Source organism: Grus americana, unplaced genomic scaffold (genome assembly GCF_028858705.1).
Source record: "Grus americana isolate bGruAme1 unplaced genomic scaffold, bGruAme1.mat scaffold_75, whole genome shotgun sequence".
Classification (NCBI taxonomy): domain Eukaryota; kingdom Metazoa; phylum Chordata; class Aves; order Gruiformes; family Gruidae; genus Grus; species Grus americana.
The window spans coordinates 63,729-83,927 of record NW_026561960.1 but is presented as its reverse complement, the minus strand read 5'-3'; the positions used below and the strand labels follow the sequence as shown (position 1 = coordinate 83,927).

At 52.7% G+C, this 20,199-nt stretch overlaps 1 protein-coding gene across 1 annotated transcript; it reads left to right on the top strand.

Annotated features, from left to right (window-relative positions):
* Positions 1 to 7,552: 7,552 nt before the first annotated feature.
* On the top strand, positions 7,553 to 19,861 carry LOC129200999 (electroneutral sodium bicarbonate exchanger 1-like). Its single transcript, XM_054812227.1, has 23 exons — positions 7,553 to 7,727; positions 8,044 to 8,172; positions 8,645 to 8,780; positions 8,990 to 9,150; positions 9,641 to 9,772; positions 9,946 to 10,055; positions 10,176 to 10,333; positions 10,692 to 10,779; positions 11,261 to 11,407; positions 11,591 to 11,682; positions 12,185 to 12,359; positions 12,493 to 12,626; positions 13,301 to 13,546; positions 13,653 to 13,758; positions 14,662 to 14,823; positions 15,539 to 15,652; positions 15,976 to 16,137; positions 16,735 to 16,986; positions 17,773 to 17,841; positions 18,326 to 18,499; positions 18,599 to 18,736; positions 19,180 to 19,277; positions 19,774 to 19,861. Exons 1-23 carry the CDS (start codon positions 7,553 to 7,555, stop codon positions 19,859 to 19,861), a joined length of 3,246 nt encoding a protein of 1,081 aa, XP_054668202.1.
* The last annotated feature ends 338 nt before the right edge of the window (positions 19,862 to 20,199 follow it).

Here is a 20,199-nt window from a genome sequence, read left to right as displayed (position 1 = left end):
AGCGTATGGTTTTGGGAACGGCCAGGTGAGACCTGGGGCTCTGCGTCCCTGGGCTGCCCCCCCCGTTGTTCCTCCGCTTTCCTTCCTTTTACCTCCCTGGGACTCTAGGGGTTGGTTGTTTTGGTTTTTCTTTTTTCAGCCCTGTCCTTGCAAAGTCTTTTCTCTCGCAGGGTGGGACGAGCTGGGAGGAAAGCGGGAAGCTGCCTTCTCCTCCTCCCTCTCCCTGCCGCTTTGCAGGAACAAGCTGTTCAGCAGAGACGGTTCTCGTGCCCCCTTCACGTTTTGGGGGGGTCCTTGGGCTGCGGCGTCACCCCAGGCACATGCGGTCGAGTCGGGTGGCCCTGGAGCCTGGGAGGAGAGGACAACCCAGAAGAAAAGGTCCCCTTGCAGCCCTGCACCTTGCTGGGGGCTCAGCACCTGCTCCAGGCTCTTGGCGGCTGCGGCCGCTGCCCCGCGCCCAGCTGGGACGGGCGCACGAACCCTCCTGCCATCGGCTTCTCCCATCCGCCGCGGGAACCGTTTTGTGCATCAAACCGACCCAAAGTGACGTGCGGGTGGGGAAAAGAAAATGTGAAATGGCTCTGTAAGGGTGAGAGCGGCACATCACCGAGCAGGGCCAAAATCGGACGCTTTTACGGGATGGGGCTTTGCAAACCGTAGTTTGACGGTTGCCGGCACGGCGGGGTGACCGGTGGAGGGGGAGGAAACTGGTTTAGCTCTTCAAAAAGGAGGGGAGGCCAAAAAAAAAAAGGGGGGTGTGTGTGCTTGGAGGAAGGGAAAGGTGCAAAGCCTGGGTTTTCTCGCTGCTCTTCCTCCGTGCACCTCCCGTCCACGCTGCCTTCCTGTGCTGCTCCCCCGTGCCGTCCCTCCCTCCCCAGGGAGAAAAGGTCGCAGTGGGGGAGAGCCCTGAGCTCTCCACCAGTTGGAAAATAAACTTGAATTCCCGTGGAGGTAGAAGCGTTAAGCCGGTGACGGGCATGGGCGTGGAGCTGGGCGGTTGTGGTACCAGTCCCCTTGCTGCCCTGTCCCTAAATGAAATTATTTGGCTTCTCGTAGCGGCCAGTTTTTCTTTTGTCCTTGTTCTTTTCCGTAAGAGGAGAGCGCAGGGCTGGACTCGGCTCCCTCCTGGCAGGGGCCGGAGGCTGGGATTGTTCCCTGCGCGTGCCTGGCGTCTCTTCGGCTCGGAAAGAAAGAAAAGACAGAAACCCACCCGGGAAGGAAAACGGGGCCGGGCTGAACGAAGAGCGGGCTGGGGCCAGCTCCGCCGGGATCTGCATCTCCCCTGGCCTCGGGGGGCTGCGAAAATTTGGCAGCTGCCTGGGCAGTTCCTTATTTAAAAAGCAAACCAGGCTTCCTCGGCGCGCCCCAGCTTCTCCATTTGGAGCTTTGGCTACTTACAGGGCTAGATTTTTCTTTTTTCTTTTTTCTGTATTTATTGTCATTTTAAACTTTTTTTTTATTTAAATGAAAGCTGATGTCTTACTTTCTAACGTGACTCTGGGTCATCTCAATGGTGTTTGGAACCCCCCAGCCTGGCTGGAGACCCAGCGCTCCGGCTGCCTGCCCCCATTAGACACCAGAAACCCAGGGATGGCTCCTTATTTTGGGAGGATTTAATATTGCCCTGTGCAGAGGAAAATTATACGAGGGGGGGAAAAAACCCTCTCAAAGGTGTTCCTGGAATCGCTTTCTGACTGAAAAAAAACCCCATCCTTGAAGTGACCCGTGACGCTTTGGTTGGTAGCAAAGCCCCTTTGCCATCGATGCAGGATGGGTGCTGGGTGTTTTCCTCATCTTTGGTGCCTTAAAACAGCTCCCCAGATCTCCCGGGAGCCCCTTCGAAAGAAGTTTCCTAAAATGTAGGTGCATGGAAATCCCTAAGGGGGGAAAAAAGATGTAAAAAGGTAATAAATAAGGTGCTGGCACAATTTTTTTTTTTTAAATTTTATTTCATTTTTTTCCCCCATTTAGAAATACAGACACTATTTTTTCATTTTGGAGATGCTGAAATATATTTATTTTATGGTAAGAGATGCTCTAGTTTGGAAATGCTCCGTGTTGTAAATAAAACTGGGGGAGGTTGGAATCCTTTGAGCATATCTGTGTTATTTATCACTTTGAATCTTTGTGTGTTTTGTTTTGTTTTGTTTTGTTTTAATTATTATTTGATTGATTTTGGGTTCCTTCTGTGAAACTCAAATAATATAAATCTGTGTCGCCGTCTCGTGGGTCCCGTCCGTGAAGGGTTGATGTTGGCTGACGGGTCCACCCTCCTGAGCCGTGTCTGTCTGATTTTTCTCTTGTCACCCATTGAACGTAATGGGAAAAGAATATAATAAAAGTCTCGTGTGTCTTGCTGTGCCGCTCCCGAGTCTTTTAAAGGGAGGAGAGGAGTTGGAGGCATCTTTGGAGCTTTTTAAGGGGGGGTTTGGAGTGGGCAGCGCTGATTTGGGGGAAATCCATCTCCCTGGGATGTTGGGTCAGGAACCAACCGATTGGGGAAAGAGTTGAAATCAGTGGGTTTGGGGTTTTATTGATTTATGTAATTTAAAAAAAAAAATTTCTTTTAATTTCTCTATGCAAGTGATGGCAATGAGCTCTGTGTTGCAGGAGGGAGGGGACAGCAGCATCACCCACGTCACCTCTGCCAGACCAGGGGTGTGCGGGGAGTTCAGAAATGGGACTTGGGGGGGTGAAGGTGTTGGTACAGGAGAGAAGTCGCCCCCTCCAGAGTGAGCAGATCCTCCCCCCTGCCTTTTGTGGCTTTTTTTGGACCATTTGCAACACAATTAATTACCATTCAATCCAAAGGTTCTAGTTATCTTCCTTTTTTTTTTTTTTTTTTTTTAAATTTCTTTCCAAATCCCCTCTGGCACAGGTCTGTGGGGTCAGGCAGGTTCATCCCGATCACCCTTTTACCTAAAACTTGAGGAATTGAGAGAAAAATGGGGCACTTGAGCCAAGCCGGGGATCGGAGCCCGGTGCCTCAAAATCCCCCGGGACCAGCGGCGCGCGGGATCCCGATGGGATGCTCGGAAGCATTGGAGACGTCACCAACCGGCTGCCGGATTTAACAAAGGTTTTATTACGGTTTAGGGAAAGCCGCAGGATCTACAGCGCCCTCGGAGCTGTTAGAGAGAAAATGAAGCCGGAGAAATCCAGGTTTGAAGGGAAGGCTGATCCGCGGGTGCAAATTTTCGGAGGAGGTGACTGGGAAACACCGAAGGGATTGATTGATGCGGCTGCGTGTGATGGATAAATCCTTCCCGTGGAGCATCCCATCGCTGGCAGTGATGGACGGGTGCAACTATCCCCAGGCTGATGCTGCTGGAAAGCTGATGTTGCCGTTTAATTGTACCTTCAAAATAAAAAGCAAACAACCACCAAACAGTTTCACGGACTAGAAACTCCCCCTAACATCAGTTTAGGAGCTTGGGAACAGCGGATTTTCTCGTTCGCAAAGGAGCAAATGCTTTGCTTCGACGAGACCGCAACGTGGTAATATCCCCTGTAAATGCAAACGATCCCGCCGCGTTGAGACTGAAATGAAATGCAAAACGTCAGCACGGAGCACGGCAAGAACAAAACAGCCTCTTCCCATCGTAAATTATCAACTCTCCCCCAAAGCAGCTTAATTTTCCTTGTTTTATTTTATTACGAGTAAACACCAGAGAAGCCCCGTGAGCCAGCAAAAATGAGAAGCAGCGTCAGGCGTAGGAAGCCAGACTCTGACTTTGCACCACACCCGCTGATTTGTGGCTACGTTTTGAAATGATTCCTTTATTTGTTTTTAATGGGCCACGTCTGCTGTTTGGGCTGACTTACGTGAGCGGTGGGAACGCGGCCGGGAAGGGGACGCCACGGGGCTCCTCCTTCGGGGACCTCTTTGCGGAGCTGCCGAATATAAGAAAACAGGTGGAGAGAAAACTTCTAAAACTGCGTTACCGACTGGGATCGTGGCGTGGTGGGAGGTTATTTCCCAGCGTGGTCCCCTTCCCCTCTCCTCTTTTTACCTGTACCGCTTGGTGTTGATGAGCCAGTGCACAAAGTCCTTGGCCTTCATCTTGTCCAGGTAGCGGGTGAAGTCGCTGGTGAAGGTGCCTTCCGAGTGTCGCTTGATGTTGGAGGCGAAGCTTTGGGCGCTTTGGGATTCGTACGACTGCCATCTGCTCGGGAGAGAAGGATGGGGGAAGAAAATGTGGTTTAATGCACGTGGTGGCATCCTGCATTCTCCCTGCGGGAGGTGCCCAGAGCGGGGGGTTGTGTCCTGTAAAGTACTTTACTGTGTGCAGCATCCTCCAGAAAAGCTCTAATAATAAAGAAAAATAATTTGCAGTCTCGGGAGGGTCTGCCAAGCCAGGCCAGGGTTGTCCCCGCCATCATATATACGCACTATCCTATCCCATATTATTTGCCCTACTCCTTGCTCGGCTGTGGTGGGTTCATGCCTGGGAGGGAGGGAGGGAGGGAGGGAGCGTGGTGCCGCCCCGAGGTTTAGATCAACCTCCTCCAGCTCCAGGACAGAGAGCTGACATTGGGGTCCCCCCCTTCCACAAATTCCCCCCGGCAGAAGATCCCCAAAGGATTTTCCTCCCACACAGCTGCCGGCATGGAGCGGGGCTCAGCACCCAGCCCAAATGTGTTGGGTTTGTGTGGCAAGGTTTTGGTAGCGGGGGGGCTACAGGGGTGGCATCTGTGAGAAGCTGCCAGAAGCTTCCCCTGTGTCTGACAGAGCCAATGGCAGCCGGCTCCAAGATGGACCCGCCCCTGGCCAAGGCCGAGCCAATCAGCGCCTCTGTGAGAACATATTTAAGAAGTAAAAAAAACCAGTTAGAGAGAGCTTTTGCAGCGGGAGAGAGGAGTGAGAAGCTGTAAGAAACTCTGCAGACACCCAGGTCAGTGCAGAAGGAGGGGCAGGAGGTGCTCCAGGCACCGGAGCAGAGATCCCCCTGCAGCCCGTGGTGAAGGCCATGGTGAAGCAGGCTGTCCCCCTGCAGCCCATGGAGGAAGGATGAGGGGGTGCAGAGATTCCCCCTGCAGCCCATGGAGGAAGGATGAGGGGGTGTAGAGATTCCACCTGCAGCCCGTGGAGGAAGGATGAGGGGGTGTAGAGATTCCCCCTGCAGCCCATGGAGGAAGGATGAGGGGGTGCAGAGATTCCACCTGCAGCCCGTGGAGGACCCCACGCCGGAGCAGGTGGAGGCACCTGAAGGAGGCCGTGGCCCGTGGGAAGCCCACGCTGGATCACGTTGCTGGCAGGACCTGTGGACCCGTGGAGAGAGGAGCCCACGCCGGAGCAGGTTTGCTGGCAGGACTTGTGACCCCGTGGGGGACCCACGCTGGAGCAGTTTGCTCCTGAAGGTCTGCACCCCGTGGGAGAGACCACGCTGGAGCAGTTCGTGAAGGACTGTAGCCCGTGGGAGAGGCTCCATGTAGGAGCAGGGGAACGATGAGAGGAGTCCTCCCCCTGAGGAGGAAGAAGCGGCAGACTCAAAGATTAATTAGAGTTGTACATTTTTTATCTTTGCTGGATGCCTTAGCAGTTCAGGGGGAGTAAAATGCCACCCCCCACCCCCCCTCATTTGCTGAAACTTTGGCTTTTGTTTGCCTGTCACCACGCACTTTCAGTGCTCTGGTTTAAATTCTTTGGTGGCATCTCCGTGCGAGGCTCGCTGCGATTTCGGGGATGCTGTGGTGGCCGGGGAAGGGCGATGGGATGCTTGGAGCATCTCACCACGGACCTGGAGGTCCCCACTTGTCCCGTTTCCTCCCACGTTTGCTCCTGAAGCTTTAAAACTTAATAATATAAAAGCAGCGGGGGATCTGAGCCGCCCCGTAATGGGTATTTTCCCAAGGGTTTGCGCCTCAGTCGTATGTTGGCAGCTTGTGCTGTGAAACACACCAAAACGCCGCTTATGCCTTTCGCCCCGGCGTTTACACCCCATTTCTCTCCTCCGGGTAGGTTTGGTTCAAAACAGAGCTGGTTTCTCCCCATCCACTAAGTTTTCCAAGCAGGATGAGTTTTGGGGTTGCGTGGCTTTAAATAACCGCCCATGCCCAAGATTCCGATTCCAAGAAACGGTCACTTTTTGTGTACCTGGAGTTGGTACACAGCGGGCGACACTGAGCTCCTCTCGGTGAGGGTTACTGCGGTGTCCTGGGGGGGGTCTAACCCCCCTTGATTGATCCCCAAAACCCCAAAACCGCTGACCGACGTCAGGATGAGCCAGGACGAGGGTTACAAAATGACGCTGCTGGAAGAGTTACAGGTAGGGGCTCTGCCGAGGGGCCCAACGTCCCCGATGCCCCCCCCCCCCCCCCCAAACGGTTGGAAACCTCTCCCCGAAATCCCGTCGGCATTTCCCCGGAGCGCAGAGGGATGCGGAGGGGGGAGATGCTTTGTGCCGGGGAGGGCTCCCGGCGGCAGGTTCAGCGTCGTTGGTCGGAGTACGGGGGCAAAACGGTTTCTAAGAGAGACGGAGACTTTCCTGTGTCACCCGCGGGGTGTTTGACTCCCAAACCGCCCCGTGTATTCCCACTCCAACACCCACCTAATGCGCTCGAGCTTGTGATTTCGTTTAAATCGCGATTTTTTTTTTTTAAAACTGCGATTTTTTTTTTGAAACCGCGATTTTTTTCTTTAAACAGCGATTTTTTTTTTAAATTGCAATTTAAAGCGATTTTATTAAGCCCTTTCATCCCATACCTTTTCCCGGCTTGGGGTTTGGAGTTTCTTGGGGTTGGTTTTTTTGGGGATTTTTTTTTTTTTTTTTTTGGCAAAACCAAAGGGGAGCAGGATGCATTTTTGCTAAGAGGGGACGGAGGGTGGTGGAGGCCGTCATCGGAGAGAGGACAGGAAAGCCACGGGCGCGTGATAATCCGGCTGCCGGGTTACGTGGGCGAGTCCCGGGAGCTGGCGGGGAGTTAGCAACAGGTCGGCTCTGAAATTAATACTCGGGGACCAGCAAACTCGTTTCCAGACAGGAGCGTTTCTTCCTCTTGTTCGTTAAATTAACCGGTGCCTTTCACGAGCATCGCTGCTGCGCGGTGGCAGGTGATGCTGTTCAGTCGAAGCAGGAATTTGGGGGATAAAAAGCAAATTTCACGTTAGTGTTTGCAGGTTAAATTGTAACAAGTTATTTATTCTCTGGCTTTGGGATTTTTGTTTTTTGGGGTTTTTTATTAAGTCTTTTTGATTAATGCATCATCATTAGTACGACGGGCAGCATCTGCCAGCGCGGCGTTTGAAGTTTTATTTTAAATTATGGGTTTGGTTCTTTTGGGCTGTTTCCCAGTGCCCGGTGTAGCTCTTGCTTCTTGAATTTCGTCCAACAGCCCTGCCAGGTCCCCAAGTTTTCTTGGTGTTTTGCTCTTCTTCAAACTTCGGTTTCAGAAATCGAGCAACTGGGTGCGAATCTCAGAGGGGTTTTTGGGGGTTTTTTTTGTGTTTGAACGATGCTACGGGCTGTTTTATTGGGTTATGGGAAGAGAAACCTCCTCCAAGTCCGTGCTTTTAGGGCTGTGCCTGGAGGAGGAGGCACGCGGAGGCGTGATGCTTGTGGATTTGGGTGGACGCGGGGGTGGACGATGGCCGGGAGGACGTAAGGGAGCTCTGCGCAACTTTTCCCTTCTCCTTTCTAAACAGGGAGATGACGAAGAGGCAGTGATTGACCAAGGAAGAACGAGCAACGTCGTCAATATTCACTATGAGAAGGAGGAGTTGGAAGGTGAGTCTCTGCTGAGATCCCGGTAGAGGAGCCGCCAGCCCAGCGCCTTTTCCTGTCGCACAAAGTCCCTGCGACGTCCCTTGCTTGGCATTTTAGATGATCGGGAACCATCACTTGTTGTTGCTCTCTCGTTGCAAAGTTTGAGTAAAATAGGCTTGGGAAAAAAGGGCAGGTCTGTGACATTCAGGGATCCAGTTAAAAGAAAATTAAGAGAAGTTGATGTTTCCTCCTGGGATGGCTGCACTGATTTAATTGCGGCATCTGCATCAAGCGTCTCCGCGGTATCGAGAACGATGCAAACGCCGCTTTTTCGCAGGCCACCGGACCCTGTACGTGGGCGTGCGGATGCCGCTGGTGAGGCAAAGCCACCGGCATCACCGTCCCCACAGCCAGAAGCATCGGGAACGGGAGAAGGACTCTGCCCCGACGGAGCAGGGCTACCACTGTAAGTCCCGCCGCAGCGTTCACTGGACTCCTCGGGGCTACGTGGGTGCTGGGGTCTTCTGCAAGCAGGTCCCCGTGCCGGTTTGAGTGGCTTGCTGTTCCTCCGAGGGAAAGCGGCATCATTTAGCAGGACCCTCTCTCTTTTCCCAAACTTTCCTCTTTCTTCTCTTTTTTTTTTATTTTTATTTTTTTATTTTTTTTAAGACAGTTAAATGCATAAAGGATTTAGGCTCGCCTTCCTCAGAGGGATCCTGGCTTTAAAAATGGAACTGTGGGGAAGGGAAGGTGCCCATCCTTATGCAGAGGTGGATTAGATGCTTCTCCTTCTCTGGGGCTCTGTGCAAGCCTGGACAGAGCCAGGGCAGAGGGGCCAGCCCGATGTTTATGGTGCCGATCGATGCCCGCTTTGCCTATGAGCGTGACGGGCCGTATTCGGGCACGTAACGGGACGGGGCTTTGCCTTCTGCCCCCAGACACTCCGTCCCAGCGAGTGCAGTTCATCCTCGGGACCGAGGAGGACGAGCAGCACGTTCCCCATGACTTGTTCACCGAGCTGGATGAGATCTGCGTGAAAGAGGGTGAAGATGCCGAGTGGAAGGAAACGGCAAGGTAAATCCCCGCTGCCGGCCGCGGTGGGAGAGGAGTCCCCTCGCCGGCAGCGCCCGTGGGCTCTGCTTTCCGCTCTCCGGGACTTTGGCAAAGCTTTTGCAGGTGCCGATGCGAGGAGCCTTCTCTCGCCGCCCTGTAGCTCTGTTAAAGGGGTTGCGGAGCTGAGGCCGTTTCCTCGCAATGGGGCTGATCGCGCCTGATGTCCGCAGGTGGCTGAAGTTTGAGGAGGACGTGGAAGACGGCGGCGAGCGCTGGAGCAAGCCCTACGTGGCCACGCTGTCCTTGCACAGCCTCTCTGAGCTGAGGAGTTGCATCATCAACGGGACGGTGCTGCTGGACATTTGTGCCAACAGCATCGAAGAGATTGCAGGTACCGCGGGCGCCGCGTCTCTGCGGGAACGGCCGAGCTCGGTTTGCCGCGGTGCCCTCCGCTCCCGAATCAAACCCTGCCCCAACGGCGCGTCCTTTTCCAGAAACCCCGCTGTGTTTTTAAGTTGGTTTTGGATGCAGGCTGGGCGTGCAACAGTCACACCAGCTTTTTCTGGTGTGTTTTTTCCATTTTTTTTTTTAAATGTGTAGAGTCAGACAGAAAGGCCAGACGGGGCAAGAAAATTGCATTATTTCGAATGGGAAATAATTATCTTAGCAGAGTGATGAATAAGCACTTTGCTCGTGTTTTTTAGCAAAAGAAACTTCTTGCTTTCGCTGCAAAGGCTGAACTGTATTAAAATGTCTTGCTAAGCAAGGCTGGGCCTGTGTCAGGGGATCCTGCGTGGCACAGCCTTCCCCCGGGGGCTTCGGGGCTTGGGACCTGGGGGGGTTTCTGCTCTGACGGCTTCGTTTCCCTTTGCCATCCCCAGATATGATCCTGGGCCCGCAAGACCAGTCCACGGAGTTTGACGAGCACGTGCGGGCAAAAGTTCGAGAAGTCCTACTGAAGAAGCATCACCATCAGAATGAGAAGAAAAGAAACAACCTTCTTCCCATCGTCCGCTCGTTTGCTGATGTGAGCAAGAAGCAGTCAGACCTGCACCTCCTTGACAAGCCAGGTGAGGGTTCCTGCAGGGTTTGGCACCAGGTGAGGGTTCCTGCAGGGCTCTGGTCCCATTCGACTTGTCCTGGCAGAGGAGAAGCATCCCAATTGCTCCTTGTCCGTCTTTCTGAGTGTCTTTCTTTTTCCTACCAGCCCAAACACTCACCCCGCATCCTTCTCCTACCGCTGCAGAAGCTAAAAATGGGGTGAACCATGAGAGCAATGCGATGGACTTAAGCAAGGTGAGACGCTCGTAGCTATCTTATGCCTTTAGGGCCAGATTTGGTCTTGCAAATTTGGCTGCAGAGTGCTGAGGGCTTTGCTTTTGGGGTATTTGCCTGAATATCGCTTGTTGTGCCTAGGCGCAGCTGCATTTCATGAAGAAAATTCCCACCGGGGCTGAAGCATCCAACGTGCTCGTAGGAGAGCTGGATTTCCTTTGCCAGCCCATCGTGGCATTTGTCCGCCTGACCCCGGCTGTCCTCCTCTCGGGCATGACGGAAGTTCCCATCCCAACAAGGTCTGAAGGAGAAGCACAAAGATTTTATTTCAAAAAACCCCCACCCAACGAAAGAACATCAAGGTGCATGCATCAGTTTGGCGTCCCAAGGGAACAAGGGCAGGGGGAGCGAGGACATTTCTCCCACTCGCATCCCTTCCCTGCTGTGTCTTTCAAACCCCTTGGCCAATTTTAATGAAAATTGGCCCAAAAATTAAATTTGCCATCGGTTTTGGTGAATTTCAAATTCCTGGCGGAGTCGGTGAGCCTACGTGTCCCCTCTGGAGCTGCGCTCGGGGCTGGGGGCTCCCAGGGATTTCCTTGGGTGTCCTTTGAGCAAGGACACGTTCTTCTCGCTCATTGTGTTTTTCTTGCCCAGGTTCCTGTTTGTTTTGCTTGGACCAGAAGGCAAAGCCCATCAGTACCATGAGATCGGCAGGTCCATGGCTACTATCATGACGGATGAGGTGCGAGAAGAGAGAATTCCGGGTCATTTTTGGTTTTCTTCAGCTCTCTGCAGTAGTGAGGAAGAGGATTTGCTTCCTAACTGCCCGCACCTCTCCAGATAGCCCACCCCTCGTTCACACGCCGAAGCAAACGCACGGATTTGTATCACCCCACCTCTTGGAGGTTGAAATCCCACCCGGTGTGCATCCTGCACCTCCCCGGGGTCCCCAGCACCCTGTCCCCAGTGGTGGCGTTGCCAGGGCCAGTGAAACTTCCCCGCTTTAAGCAAAAGGGTATGGTGTGCCATGAGGGATGGGGACCTCGTGGAGGAGATGATTACAAGTACCGTGATGGACAGATTTTTCCATTTGGGGGAATATTTCCTGCCATTACAAGCAGGAAATTTGGGGAAAATGATCTTGCATTTAGCCAGGAGCTTACTGTAGTGCTTAGGACATCGGAGATGGGTTGGCCTCTGAGCAGGTTGTCTCCTGTCGGCAGGTTTTCCGTGACGTTGCCTATAAAGCCGAGAACCGGGCTGACCTCGTGGCCGGCATCGACGAGTTTCTGGATCAGGTCACGGTCTTGCCGCCAGGAGAATGGGATCCATCGATCCGAATCGAGCCCCCGAAAAACGTCCCTTCGCAGGTGGGTGCTGCGGCGGAGGGAGGCGCGAGGGGGACGGGCAGGCCGGCGGCCGGCCAGCCGGGGATGCTGTTCTGGGACCCAGATTCACCAGGTCCCAGTTTGACGCAGTCACATACCCAGACCAGAAGCCCAACAAGCCAGTGGTTACGAATCCATAGCTTTGGCTTATTTCCTTTTTAACAGGGAAAAAGGAAGATGCCAGGAGCTCTCGATGACAGTGCTTCTCACAGCAAGCCAGAGAAACACAGTGGTCCTGAACTGGAGCGCACGGGAAGGTGTGAGCTTTAATAGTTTGTGGGGTTTGTTGTTTGGTTTTTTTTTTTCTCTTTGCCTCTAGAATCGGAGCGTGCACCTTCCCTTGTAGCAGTTTTCTGGGGTTAGTTGGTTCAGTGAAGGGGCTTCACATTACCAGCTCGGTCCCCTGGGCTGGGCAGGTGAGATCTGGGCAGCTGGGCTCAGCCACAGCACCACTGCAGACAGATTTTCTTGATTTGGGGTGGAAGCAGCTGTGTAAATACCTCCAGGGAGAGCTCTGCTGCTTCTCCAAGCAAGGGACAGTTGCAGTAAGAGGGGATGGGCTTTCAGGTTTGGTCCTTTTTCTTTTTGTTGGAGGGGTTTTTTGTGCTTGCTTGGTTTCTGCCGGGTATAAAATGGCCGAAGGAGACTGCTGCTGGTTAGCAATGAAGGTTACTGTCTGCTTGGGCTTGTCCTTCTGCAGCAAAACCCCCTCTGTGTGGTCTTGCAGGGAAACAGTCTATTTGTTTTTCCTTCCTCCAGGCTCTTTGGAGGTTTGATCCTGGACGTGAAGCGCAAAGCCCCGTGGTTCTGGAGCGACTTTCGGGATGGTCTGAGCCTGCAGTGTCTGGCGTCCTTCCTCTTCCTCTTCTGTGCCTGCATGTCCCCTGTCATCACCTTCGGGGGACTGCTGGGGGAGGCGACCGACGGCCACATCGTGAGCACCACTCTTGGGTGGCGTGGGGGAGCGCAAAACTCATGCAAAATCTTCGCTGCAGTGAATTTGCTTTGGGTTTTTTCTTCTTTTCCCCATTGATTTATTTCCTCGCCGCTGCCTCTTCCCTGGACAGAGTGCCATGGAGTCACTGCTGGGCGCATCCATGACCGGCGTGGTGTATTCCCTCTTTGCTGGCCAACCTCTCACCGTCCTCGGCAGCACTGGACCCGTCCTCGTGTTCGAAAAGATCCTCTACAAATTCTGCAAGTAAGGCCGGCTGCCGCGGCCGAGTGCCGCGAGAGCCTTCAGGAGGCACTGGTGGAGAAAAGAGGTTTTTCTCGACTTTTTCTCAGTGAGAGTTGTAAGATTTCAGTTGTTTTCTGTGTCGCAGACGTTGCACGCTGCTGCTTTAGTATGTGATGGTGCAAGAGCCCTTGGTCTCTGAAGGATGGATGAGGTTGTTTGGGGGTTTTAGGGTTAAAATGAAGCAGGAAGAGGAGAAGCCATAAGGATGGGGATCCTTGTGTTGTGATGAGTTTGATGTGAGATGAGACACCCTGATTGCAATTCAATTTATTCTTCAGCCCCAGCTTGCTGGTAGCAGGTGACTGGGTGCAAAATCAGCCGGGGTTTTGGTGTTAGGGCATGGGGGTGATGTGGGAGGACACCACCTTCCACAAAGGGCCCTGACCTCAATTAGCCTCCAAGGCCTTAACACAAGCTAATTGTTAAATAACAATCATGAAATAATTGGCCTCTCCTCCTGCAGGTCCGCACCCTGCACCGCAGCCCCAAGGCTGTCTGTAGTAGGACATGGAAAGTGCATTTACCATCTGCAGCCTTGACGTGCTCCTAAATTGCTCGTGATTTTCCCCGAAGGAAGGCACGGCTCGGCGCCTCTTCCTGGCCTTTCCAGCCTTTGTTTGATTTTGGTTTCCCAGGGAGTACGCGCTCTCCTATCTCTCTCTGCGGGCCTGCATCGGGCTGTGGACTGCCGCCTTCTGCATAGTGCTGGTGGCCACCGACGCCAGCTGTTTGGTGTGCTACATCACCCGCTTCACCGAAGAAGCCTTCGCCTCCCTCATCTGCATCATCTTCATCTACGAGGCTCTGGAGAAGCTGAGTCACCTGCGAGAGACCTACCCTGTGCACATGCACAGCAAGCTCGACTTCCTCACCGTCTACTAGTGAGTTTTTCTTTTCCTCCTAAAAGGCTGCTGCCCCTTGGCAGGAGCTCAGGGCTGCACCTCCATTGCCTTTCCCTCACCCTCGTCTTGGCTTTTCTCCTCCCAGCTGTAAGTGTGAGGCACCAAGCCATCCCAGCAACGCAACCCTGCGTTTCTGGGAGAGCAACAAGATCAACGTGTCTGGCATCGCCTGGGAAAACCTCACGGTGACTGTAAGTGCCCCAAGCCACTACTTCCGCGGCCGCGGGGTCCAGGGGCGTTCACATTTTGCAAAAGTCAGAGCCCTTCGGGTGATGAGGGGCTTCAGACTGTGCTAGTGCTGCTCTGCAAAGGCATTCTTTAAATCTAACGTGTGGTTTTAACCCGCTTGGTCCTGGGAAGGAGAGTCCACCTTGTCCCCCCAACATCGTGGGTAATAACTGTCCTCCTTGACCCTGTCGCAGGACAATTTTTCTGACCAGGAGCAAGGTTAAGTGGGTGGTTTGATTCTTGTAGAAGTTGGAGGACTTAAGTTCCTGCTTGAAGGTAGTCCTTAGCTTCCTTACTTGGTTCCTAAGAACTCCAGTCCTTGCTTGCTTACTCAGCACTGTCTGTAGGTCCATGCATAAATTTGCACGTCTGAGCAGCCTCTCGGGCTGCTGTTGCTGGAAGCAAAGCCCAGGCATAGGATGGGAGGCTCTTCAGGACATCTTCATCCCCTCTTGGCCGTGTCCTGGGAGCCCTTCGCTGGGAAGGGACGATTCGTCTCTTCTCCTTTCCTTCCGCGGCTGTCTTAGCCCTCCTTCCCTGCTCCCTCTTTCTCTATCCCCAAGAACTTCCAGTGTTTCCTTCCCCTCTTGGCGTCTTCTTCAGCCACGGTTGCCTGCCATTCGAGCGGAGGATGTGCCATGGGTCTGTGATATGGTGTCCCATCACATCTCGCCTCTCCGCTCTCCTCTGTGCGGTTCGATGTGTCACTTGTTCAGCTGCTGCTCATTCAATATAAATCTCCGTCAGCAGCAGCAGCAGTTACAAGGTCATGGATCTTGGACCAAGATCCTCAAAAGCCCCGAGTTATCCCAGGTTTCCTTGCCGCACGTGCACTACCTTTGTGTCCTGACGCTCTGTTTCTCCAGGAATGTCGGTATTTGCATGGAGAGTTTCACGGACCTGCCTGTGGACGCAATGGCCCCTACGCGCCTAATGTCCTCTTCTGGTGCTGCATCCTCTTCTTCTCCACCTTTGTCCTGTCGAGCTTCTTGAAGAAGTTTAAAAGCAGCCGTTACTTCCCAACCAGAGTAGGTAGAAGATGGTGGCCGGCAGCAGTCTCCACACTCATTTCCCAAAATGGCTTTCCCGGAGCGCTAAGCAGTATTTGCCACCGCTTGGTCAAGCTGGGAAACATTGACCTTGAAGGCCAAACTCTCCAGCAGCTTGGATGTCCCTCCCTCGTTTCCATGAGTGCTAAACGACCGTGGCGTTTCCCACCTGCCTCGCGACCTGCCCCCGAGCGATATTTTGCTCAGGCAGTGGGAAATGAGGTCTTCCAAAGTTGTGGGGGTTTATTTGCCTTTTTTTTTTTTTTTTTTACCTTCTGTGCATTATGCTCAAGGGGAAAGTTGGTTCAAATGAGGAGCTGCCATAGGAAAAGACACTTTTTCTTCCTTTTGAGGAACATACGATGCCTCAGTGCGCCTTATTCCCATTTTAGCTGTGAGCGTGGCTGCAGTGGCAGCCATCTGCTTCCTTATTTTTTAATTTTTTTTTTTACTTAAGGTTTGAATTCAAACAACCCTCTTCCACCTAATTAAACTCTTTTTTTTTTTCTTGTCTGACACCATCTCTCACAGAGACAAGCACAGCAACAGTAGCTAACCAAGGGATTTGGCTGCACGTCCTCAGAGTGGTGGGATTTTGTTAACCAGCCTTAATGTTGTTGATGTCTCTCATTTTTCCATCTCATGTTGCGGCCCCCTTTGCGATGCCCCTTTCAGCTCTGGTTTCTTGCCCCAGGTGCGGTCCACAATAAGTGACTTTGCTGTTTTCCTCACCATCGTCATCATGGTGCTCACTGACTTCATGACTGGGATCCCGTCACCGAAGCTCCACATCCCCCATACGTTCAAGGTAGGGGGGGTGTTGTGGCACGGAGCGGGTTTCACCGGGGCAGGACAGGGCTGAGTCTGGAGGAGATGCTGGTGGTGTGACCATCTCCTCCTCCACCTCCAAGTGCATCGTTTCCTCCTGGAAATGAGAAGACAGCCCCAAAACTAGGTACCTGCAGGAGAAATAGCTACAGGTGCTTGCAAAGAGGATGCTGGCACTGCTGAGCCCCGGGGTGACGTGAAACCAGGGCTGGGAGATGCTGTGACACGGGGATGGAGGGGAAAATCCAAGCCGGTGAAGTAGCTGGGCTGGGAGACGAGGCTGATGTGTGTGCTTTGTTGCAGCCTACCAGAGACGACCGCGGGTGGTTCATCAACCCCATAGGACCCAACCCTTGGTGGACGGTGGTGGCTGCGCTCATCCCAGCTCTGCTTTGCACCATCTTGATATTCATGGACCAGCAGATCACGGCTCTTATCGTGAACAGGAAGGAGCACAGGCTGAGGGTAAGGGGCTGCAGGAGACAACCCCATCCGCAACCCGCTCTGGGCTGCAGGTACGGGGAGAAGCTCCAATTCCAAATGCCTTGTGAAGGCATTGGTTTGGAACAACGTCAGGCAGCGTGGCAAGATGGTCTCCTGGCTTAATGATGACACAGGGAGCAAACGACAACAGGGGAGTTCAGATGAGCAATCTTTCGGAGGAGCATATTAAGCTTAGAGCGTTGTAGAAGCACGCTTTTGTTTTAAAATGTCAGCAGCAGCTGGGGAACGAATCATTTTGATGTGCTGCCAGGCATAACTGAGAGTCATATCTTACTCGCAAGTGGTAGAAATGTCTTTATGAATGAAAAATAGTAAGGTGGTTTTTTTTTGTTGAGAAGTAGATACAAACTCCCCAAATCCACTTTGTCTGAAGTGCTGCCGGATTGTCATGCAAGGTGCTTGCGCAAAGACTGGATACATCCTTATTTGTTTCCAGTTCGTGTTTTAAATTTTCAAGACGTCGACTTGAGCTCAAACAGGGTTGTTTGGGTCTGACTTGCGACGTTGTCCTTGCTCTTGTCCCGTGAGATGCTCTGTTTCTTGTTTTGCTCCGCGCAGAAAGGATGCGGGTACCACCTGGACCTCTTCATGGTGGCCGTGATGCTGGGGGTGTGCTCCGTGATGGGGCTGCCGTGGTTTGTGGCTGCGACCGTCCTGTCCATCACCCACGTGAATAGCCTCAAAGTAGAGTCTGGCTGCTCAGCTCCAGGAGAACAGCCCAAGTTTCTGGGGATACGAGAGCAGAGAGTCACTGGCTTGATGATCTTTGTGCTAATGGGCTGCTCAGTCTTCTTCACTTCGGTGTTAAAGGTAAGAGGAAAATGGAAACCACCCAACAACCGCGAGCTTTTTGGAGGTTATGCAAAACTAGTCCCCTTTCTCCAGGCCTGAGTAGCTGTGGAGCAGAGGAGGAGGTGATCCCAAACCTTGGGGCTCGATCCGTGGTGGGAACCACCCTCGGTTGCACTTTCCAGCCCTTCAGACCCCAGTTTGGCACGCTCGAGCCAAGCGAGCAAGCCAACTGCTTGGATTTTCAGATGTCTTTCAGGCCCACCCGTGTTTATGGGTTACGATGAAGCGTATTTAGAGCAGTACCTCTGCTCTTTCAACCAGGCAGCACGTTATCGCTTGCAATTTGTTCCCCCAGATGCCTCGGAACAGCCGTTCCCAGTAGCTAAACGCGCTGAAATCGTCCCCGTGGGCTTCCTTGCGTGTTCCTCCCACAAAGTAATCTCATCTCTAGGCTCACAGGAGGCACGCTGCTCTTGCGTGTTGCCACAAGAACACGTACAAATGTTTTTCTACCGTCGCAGAACGCGGCATATGGTAGCATGGGCGAAATCACCTATTTTCCTCCAACCTTTCTGGAAAACAGGATTATTCTGATGAAGTGTAACTCAAAAGCTCAGCCTAAAGCAGAGCATTAAATCATTCGCACGCACAAAATCTCTGATGGTTAAAATGCGACACTTCTCTAACCCTCTGGAAGCTGGAAGGCTTTAGGCAATTTTAGGCAGGGACTGTAGAAGAGAGCGGTAATACTGAAAATGCAATTTGAAAACAAGAATGCACTAACTTCTGTATTTATTTTTGGAGTTTATACCAATGCCTGTGCTTTATGGCATCTTTCTCTACATGGGTGTGTCGTCGCTCAGAGGAATTCAGGTACGGCCTCTTTTACAGCGTGTTGGGTCCCTGGTATTTCATCTCTATAGAAGCAGGTAAAAAAAGCAGTGGCATGGGGGGAAAAACCCCTCTCCGAAAGCAAGCGATCAAAATATTTTGTGTAAGAAAAAGATTGGAGGAGGCACAGGAGGTGTATAGGGCCGGGAGGACCGGGCAAGTTCAGGGCAGGTTACAGGAAAAAGGGGGAATTCAGCGCGAAGGGAAGGCGATTTCTGTGGCTGGTGGAAATCCTTGCTGGGGGATTCAGCGTGCTGAGAAACGCTGAGAACAGAATAACGGGGAATAATTGCAGTTCGGTGGGCAGCTCTCGCGGGCAAGCCGGTTTATAGATGGAGCGGAGGGAAAATTGGGTGCTGCTCGCAGAGGAACGCGGTGGGATCCAGGATTTCTCATTGCAAGTGAGATCCTGAACACTCCCTCCGCGTCTCCCCGGGGCCAGAAACTTCTCACTGTTATTTTACAGTTCTTCGATCGCTTGAAGCTGTTTGGGATGCCGGCGAAACACCAGCCGGATTTCATCTACCTGCGGCACGTCCCCTTGCGAAAGGTGCATTGCTTCACCATGATCCAGCTGATCTGCCTCGTCCTGCTCTGGGCCATCAAGGTGTCGCGTGCCGCCATCATCTTCCCCATGATGGTAAGAGCCGGTGCTGCTCGGCGTCGGGGTGTTTGTAGCGTCGGAGCGAGCTGTGGCATCATCTCTGACCTCGCTGCATCTTCCCTCTTATTCGTGAAGGTTTTGGCTCTCGTTTTTGTCCGGAAAGTGATGGATTTCTGCTTCTCGAAGCGAGAGCTCAGCTTTCTGGATGACCTTATGCCAGAAAGCAAGCAGAAGAAGTTGGACGATGCCAAAAATGAAGCCAAAGAAGAAGAGGTGAAGCTTGCTGGGTGCTCGGGGCCGGGCGTCTCCCTCGGGCTGTGAGATCGCCTCTTTCTGCCACAGCTCGTCTTTAAATGTCGGGGCAAGATCAGAACTAAACAGAAACGGATCCTAATAGCCTGGATCACACATCGTAACCTTTTGTCCTAAATTAGCAGTGAGCTTAACACTCGACTAGAGGTATAATTTTAAAAATGAGTCCTATAATAAAGATTATTATTATTATTATTAATTAATACTACGGAAAGGTTTACTCATAATAGCGTTTTTTAATCCCCCCAAAGTATTTGGAGTGAAAGGTCTTCACCCTGCTGCACTAATAGCTAAAGCTGCCGCAGGTCAGGAGGAGAGGACAGCGTGCAACGTCTTTACTGGGTGCTGAGTTTATCTCCGCTTTGATTAAAGACCGAGAACTTGGCTTGTCCCTTTTCCGTCAGGAGTCCCAGAAGGTGATGGAAGCTGCTGCTGCAAATTGGGTTCAACTGAAAGTGGGGAAGACCAGCGACTTGGATATCCCACAGCAAAGCAGCGACAGGTAAAGTGCCACCAAGCGCCAGGACCCCCGGCAAGATTCGTTTGAAGGTGTTTGGCACCGTCTTTATCGAGCGTCCCTCGGTAAAGCGGTCCGCTCGGCGGGAAAATCAAATTTCTGGGCAGGGCTGCCGGAGGCGATGGCGGGGCTCTGCCCCTGCGCAGAGCGGCTGCACAACTCCCATTTAACCCCCAAAACTTGCATCATCAGTGACTTTAGGGTAGCAGGAGATCCTCATATTTAAGAAAGAGGTGGTGTAGGCACGACCTGTAGCAGCAGTGGCTTAGGAGCCCGCTCCAGGGCTAAACGCCAGCAAGAGCCTTTGCCTGGAGCTGTTGTTCTACAGGCTTGCCTCCCGCAACTCCTCATCCAGCAAAACCTCCGGTGCTTACGCTGAGCTTTGGTTCCCCGGGCCCCCCTGGTCCTCTTGCTGGTGCTAACGCACTTGGCGGCAGCAGTTCCCGTAATCACGGATTGCGATGTAAAATATTTATTGCAGGACCGATCCTTCCGAGATTAATATCTGGGATGAAATGTCGAAAACGACCGTGTGGAAGACTCTCCCTATGAACACAGAAACAGTCTGAATTTGGGGAGGAAAAAGGTAAAGGACCGCATGCGAGCGTGACGAGACGCGCGCGTACGGTTTTCCCATGCTTCGGCCGGCAATGCTGAGCACACGAGCAGCGGCGAGGACGGTGGCACGCCAGCCAGCTCCTCTCTGCCGCGGTGGTCCCACGAACGGGGCTCAAACCCCATCATCCACTGATGATGCTCTCCCTTTTTTTTTTTGGCAGGCGTTGCCAGGCGACTCGCTCCGCCTTGAGGGTTCAGGCCCTAAGAATGAAACTGTGGGCCCTCACAAAAGGCTGTGGGTAATAAAAGACAGGTTTGGGCCCCAAAAATGAGCATTTTGGCCCTGGAG

Excerpts from the sequence above, each read along its gene's own strand:
- LOC129200999 (XM_054812227.1), top strand. The coding sequence starts at position 7,553 with ATGCTTGTGGATTTGGGTGGACGCGGGGGTGGACGATGGCCGGGAGGA. Across the intron at positions 12,627-13,300 it reads ATCCTCTACAAATTCTGCAA|GGAGTACGCGCTCTCCTATC; the intron begins GTAAGGCCGGCT and ends TTGGTTTCCCAG. Across the intron at positions 16,138-16,734 it reads GGAAGGAGCACAGGCTGAGG|AAAGGATGCGGGTACCACCT; the intron begins GTAAGGGGCTGC and ends TGCTCCGCGCAG.